We start from the raw sequence: 6,335 nt of genomic DNA on the forward strand, positions 1-6,335 counted from the left end.
TGCCCATAAAATGTATAGAATAGCATTGGAAAGAAGAAAACCTAAACAAAAAAATTAAATGAATCTCATGAATGTAAATTTTAGTAACATTTTATTTAATAAAAGATGCCAAAATAATGTGATGTTAACAAGGAAGCATTATAAAACATTTGCTGGTTACATTTGTCATTTGAGTAAATTTTTAAAATTCTGTGTTTTATCATATAAGCAATATGAAAAACATGAATGCCATTAGTTCTCCATTCTTGCTTTAAGTCTATTAAATGCTTTGTTAACAAATCATAAGCCAGAATTTTGTACGTTGCTTTTACTTTTCTTCTTGAATTTGATAATCTTTTAACACATAAATGTAATCAACACAAATGTTAATTTTTTAGAGAAATTTTAGTTTTTTGTGTCTCCAAAATATAGTTCAGTATCATCTTGACATGTAAGAACTATAAACAAAATTCTGTAGCTTTTAACCATAGTTTTAGTTAGTTGAAATTTCTTCTTGAATTTGATAATCTTTTAACACATAAATGTAATCAACACAAATGTTAATTTTTAGAGAAATTTTAGTGTTTTGTGTCTCCAAAATATAGTTCAGTATCATCTTGACATGTAAGAACTATAAACAAAATTCTGTAGCTTTTAACCATAGTTTTAGTTAGTTGATCTGAAATCCAGTATAATTTCAAACTTGAAGCAATTTAGACATTTGTTATTCATATTTTTGTTAGATTTTTAAAATGCAGTTTTGTTTATTTATAAAAACAATACTGCACTAATGAGTTTTTTCATTAAACTTGTCTGTCATTAAAATCCAGTGGTGTTGACATTTCAGGATGTGACAGGAAGAAACTAAATTTAATGCACTTTTTCTGTTTTTGCTATGTAGTATATTAACTTTTCAATACATTAACAAAAACACAATCTAATTATTGAGTTTATATGCTTTTTTCACACTATATCTTGAGCAAAGTACATGCTTTTCTACTTTGGGTAATCATATTTGGAGTTTCAAATATAAACAACTCCATGTATGTATTTGCTACACAATATTATAGCAATTGTGGAAAAGTTGGTAGAAAAAATCAGCAGATTATTCAAACTGAGTCAGGTATAACATGAAGGAACTAGTGATAAAGAAAAAATCACCTAAAGGAATAACAGTCAGTGCTGTGGCTGGGCTCCTAAATGTCTTTCCAAGTTCATATTGGTCTCAAGCTGATGGTTCTATGGCAGGCAGTTGAAATTTTTGAGCAGGCTAGTTCAAGAATGGCTCCAGGGTAGGTGGTAGAATCTTTATAGCAGGCTAGTTCAAGGATACAAATCAGCATAATCACACTCCCAAAGGCTCTGTGAGGACTTCTCCTCTCTCTGCTCCCTGACTTCTTGAGTTGAAAGGATCTCCCTCTGCCAAAGCTCTTTACCATGTTCTGTCTTGCCAAAGCACCAAAGCAGTGCTGCCCAAACGACCTTAGTGAAATGTCTAAATCAAGGAAACAAACTTCTCTTCCTTACCAGCCTATTATACCAGGCATTTTGCAGGATGACAGAAGGTAGACATCAAACAGATGTGAGAAGATGCCTCCAAGATGGTAACATTGAATCCCTGAGTTCCACTGAGGTGATCCAACATCATAACGTCCACTTTGTATTGAAAAGAATATGTATCAAGAATAAGAAAGATAAAGCTTGGGGTCTAAGAGTGCAAAACACCTTTCTAGTTGCACTAACAACTGATAAACCACAGAAATGTTCAGTCTCTGAGTGGTTTGAAGTGGTTTGATTTGTTTTGTCTTTTCATTCTTGCTGTCTACAATAATATCCCAAACTAATCCTTAATCTATGAGTATGGAATAAAAATTAAGCCACTTAATGGTAGTAGTTACAGATTTTTTTCTTACTGTTAGATTCAGATTCAGATGCTCAAATATAGAAGCTTAACATAATGTACACAATAAAAAGTGTTGGTTTCAATAACCATCTGCTTCCAAAAACACATCCAGGAAAGGTTAGATTGTCACAACTGGTACTAAGTATCCATAGGTAAATCTCAGTGAGGACAGGGTGTTGGTATTTCATGACATAATCTTTCCATATCCTCTACCTAAAAATTTTAGTTGGTCAGATGAAATGCTATCAAGAACAGTAAATAGTTAAAGATACTCTCAAAGACCTCCATTTTCTTGTAAGTTGTTCTCTATAGAAATCAGTTACACACCTATACTTATCAACTGTATTTAAAAAAAAAACATATATTCTGTCTATGGGATTAAAAAAAATTAGCACTTGAAGGGAACATAGGATGTTGAAATTGTGTTGGGTAGTGTAATTTAATCAGAGTAAGTGATCCAATTCATGTCAGGCCTCTCTGCCTCCTGTAGCATTAATTTCAATTGTGTCTGCACATCAGCAAGCTTTTGTCGGTCTAAACTGCCTTGAAAATGCCACCTCCCATAGCAATGCACGGGGATTGGATAAATCACATATTTAAGCTCCGTCAATGGTGTTAAAAGCTCAAGAATTCTCATGAGCATAGGCATGGTAATTGGATTTGAAGAAAAGCTAAGAACTCGGAGTTGAGAACAGCGGGTTAGGGCTGGGATAAGAACAGACATTGTAGAATCTGTTAAAAGGCAATGATTAATTGCCAGATGCTGCAAGGTGCTGGAAATGTTCTGCAGGAGATAGTAAAATGGCTCACAATCTTCCCAATACATTGGATTGTTGCTGATATTCAGCAGCTTTAAATGGCTGGCTTGAGGGCACTCAGACAGAAACTTGAAGTCGCTGTAAGAAAGTCCACAGAATGGCAGATACAAGAAATCCAAACCATTGGGTAGGACTCTGCAGGGAGGAAACATAAAAGTTTTTCTGAAAAATGAGGACTAGGTGAGGTGAACAATATCCATGAATCTAGAACAGACTATTTTGCACATATAATGCATTAGCACCTAATGATGTGAGTTTTCACACACTTAATAGACTTGTGGGTCTCTAAAAGACAATTTATCACTCTCACATGTAATATTTTATCCCTGACAACGTGTACAATATGTTGTTATAGAGTTGTGTGAAAATATGTCTACTTAGTGATTACAACACAATCAAATGTGGAACTAGTTCACCTGCTTGGAACAGATAGGACAGAAGGAGCAACCCAACTGGAAGCTCCCTTTGGTCAGTCCATAAATGACAGCCTCCACATTCACGGCCTGAACCTTGGAGACAGCAGATTAGGAAAATCATCTGCCATCAGTCCATGAGTAAGTTACCTGGCTGTAGGTATGTGCACCTGTGCCGCAACATAAAGTCTTTCTCTCAGTTCCTCCTCTTCATCTCCCTACTGCTAGAGAAGGACTGCATTCATTTTTTCCCTTTATACTTCTGGACTGAGCACAGTGCCTGCCCATGCTTAGCTGACTAAGGGTTTGAAACCTTCTTTTTCCTCTTCAATTATAGAAAGGTGCCCTTTCCTGGTTGTTTTTAAACTCCCAGCGTTGTCCATGCTGAGGCAGGAGACAGGGTTATGGGAAGCTTAAGAGTACCTAAGAATTCTTTTTCTTATCTTAAAAACAGGCTATTAATTGAAACCCAGTATCTATCCCAAGCCCTTACCTCAGGACATTTTCAAGATGATCTGTGAGGCAGAATGAAGACAAATTGAGCTCCTTTAGGTGATCCATACGCCTCAGTTGGGTGATAAAGTTTCTAAAGGTTCTCCCATTCAAAGACCTACAAGTGATTTTAGACAGACTAACTCTGTCCAGTTGTATCACATGAGCTAGAAGGTTGGTGACTTCACTAAGAGAAGCCTGATCAATTGCCAGGTGATCAACACATTTCAGATCCAGGTGGCTCAAGGCATTTCTACATTCATGCAAACTATTAATTTGCAAATCTCTGCAGCACAGGTGCAGAGAGCCTTGGCTCTGCTCTACTTTTTTCAGCAGCAAAGCAAAAAAATCACTTTCCCTCAAGGTGCCATCAAGGGAAAGGTCCACTAGCAATTCCATAGCCATCCTGGAGGGCTGAGCCTCAGGCTTGGAACTTGGAAGACTCTCGTGGCCTTCAGTTTTGAAGATAGAGTGCTCAGAGTAAGCACAAGAATGTAAACAAATGGTTGATTTAGTAATGATGTCGGGACATACAGTCTTGCAGCCAACATCCTGCCTTAAATCTAGGATCCTCAATTTAGGGCTCCTGTAGGTTGAAAAACAAAAACAACAAAAACCAAATAAACAACAACAAACAAAAACTAGAGGAACTGAGAGTTGGCAAATATCAATATAGCCAAGCAGTAACAATAACATGTAGTGAGAAAATAATCTTTTTTGTTCTGTCATTCCATATACTAGGTATCAGCAAAACTTTCCTATGCAAATACTAAATCCTTTACTATTTTCTATAACAACTAATCTCACAAATCTTGCTGTACCTGTTTTCTTTGAAATGTCTCCATTATGTATATCTATCAATAGTAGCCTCACTCATCTCTATTACAAAATTAAAACCCTCTGTAAAACATCAGAGTTTTTAAGATAACCTCAACTGACAGACCAACCACTTCACATCCATTTTCATCAGTCACCATTACTAACTGTGGAAGATAGAACAGCACAACTAACTGGTGTTCTTTTGCAACAGGGTCCAGTATAATAATTTGCTATCTTACCATGTATGAATTATATACATTCTTATTGAAACGTTTTTGGCAGTGACATCTAAAGATCACTTTCAATTCACTGTGTTTCTTGTATGCTTAATGTTCTCATGTAGAGAGAGAAAAGGGGCCAAACGTTTACCACTGCTGTCAGTCTCTTTGTATGTCCATCCATTGAGGCAGCAGTGAACAACAGAACAAAAATTTCCTTAGTATCTTCTAAATATCATGCATTACTGTGGGCTCAGAAAAAATCAAATCACTCTATTCTTGATCTACACTTCTTTTTTAAATTTTTATTTTTATTTCATGTGCATTGGAGTTTTTCCTGTATGAGGGTATCAAATCCTGTAGAACTGGAGTTACAGTTTTGAGCTGCCATATGAATCCTGGGAATTGAACCCTGATCCTCTGGAATCACAACTAATGCTCTTAACCGCTAAACCATCTCTCTAGCCCCTGGTCTATACTTTTTACACTGACTTACTGACAATAACTCTTTCCCATGAAAAGTAAACAGCACTAATTATTTTTTGTTATTCTCTGCAAATCATCAGCAATCTTAACACTCATATCTTTATTTAATATAAATAAAACCATAATGCAAACCCACCAATAATGCCTTCAATCACTTACATTCCATATCAACACTATAAGACAGTAGTTTTAAGGTGACCTCACATGCTGGACTAACAGTACTGTATTCTTTTTCACTATTTGTATATACTACCTCTGAGAGAATAGCAGATAGGGGCATAGCCTCCTGTGTCGTACTATCTCTATTATACTGGGTCTTACCTAGAAGCAGAGTTTGGGGCAGGGAGAAACTGAAGACTCTCAATCATGGCTTTCAGGAGTTCACGCTGGGGTTCCTGCACGCTTAATGACCCAATATGGAGACAGGTAAATGGCCAAACCTTCACCATTGTTGTCAGTGTATTCTTGTGCCTACCCGTGAAGGCAGCAGTGAACAATGGAACAAAAAGCTCCCTTGGGATCTCCTCCAGAGCTTGAATTGCTACATGCTCATTACTCAATAGACACTGTATAGCGAGCTCCAACAGTGTGGGCAGTTCCTTGGTGTCCATCTTAATGAACCTGCATTTTAGTGAGAAACATTTAGAAAACTTGACAGAAATCCACAGTATCTACTTTGACATCATTGTTAGCAACATATATAACTATCTGTAGAATATACAAGGAATAAACAACTTCTAGAGACTTCTACTTGTAGGGCATAGAAATTTGTGAGTATATTAAGGTCTATTTGTGTATGAATACACATACAACCAATTCTTTTACATATATGTATATATAAATATGTATATGCAATAAAATACCAATAGAAATGATCACTAGGTTATCAGAAGACAATTTTGTTCACCTTGTTACCTGACTCCTTCCTGATAGTTCATCTCAAAAGTATACAAACCATCACAAAAGAATGGGCAAAAAAAGTGACAGCATCATTACTTTGGAAATAGAAAATACTAAGACATCAAATTAACTGTGATTCTGATAAAGCAAAAAGAAGCACAGAATCAAATATTCATCACTTTTCCCTTTAATACCAAAGCAAAAATCTTACTGTAAAGAGTTGTCCTGAGAACTCCACAGAGCTTTTTGACATGCACCCACCTGTGCTTAAACACATACCAGGCAAACATACAAACAATAGTTTAAA

At 36.1% G+C, this 6,335-nt stretch overlaps 1 protein-coding gene across 1 annotated transcript; it reads right to left on the reverse strand.

The window, feature by feature from the left end:
• Window positions 1–75: 75 nt before the first annotated feature.
• LOC117694807 (melanoma antigen preferentially expressed in tumors-like) lies at window positions 76–5,743 on the reverse strand. The gene is made up of 3 exons (XM_034485803.2): window positions 5,450–5,743; window positions 3,607–4,191; window positions 76–2,835 (listed from the first exon to the last, which is right to left on the reverse strand). The coding sequence occupies exons 1-3, from the start codon at window positions 5,737–5,739 to the stop codon at window positions 2,322–2,324; spliced, it is 1,389 nt and encodes a 462-aa protein (XP_034341694.1). The 5' UTR covers window positions 5,740–5,743; the 3' UTR covers window positions 76–2,321.
• Window positions 5,744–6,335: the final 592 nt, after the last annotated feature.

This window comes from Arvicanthis niloticus, chromosome X (assembly GCF_011762505.2).
Source record: "Arvicanthis niloticus isolate mArvNil1 chromosome X, mArvNil1.pat.X, whole genome shotgun sequence".
Lineage (NCBI taxonomy): Eukaryota > Metazoa > Chordata > Mammalia > Rodentia > Muridae > Arvicanthis > Arvicanthis niloticus.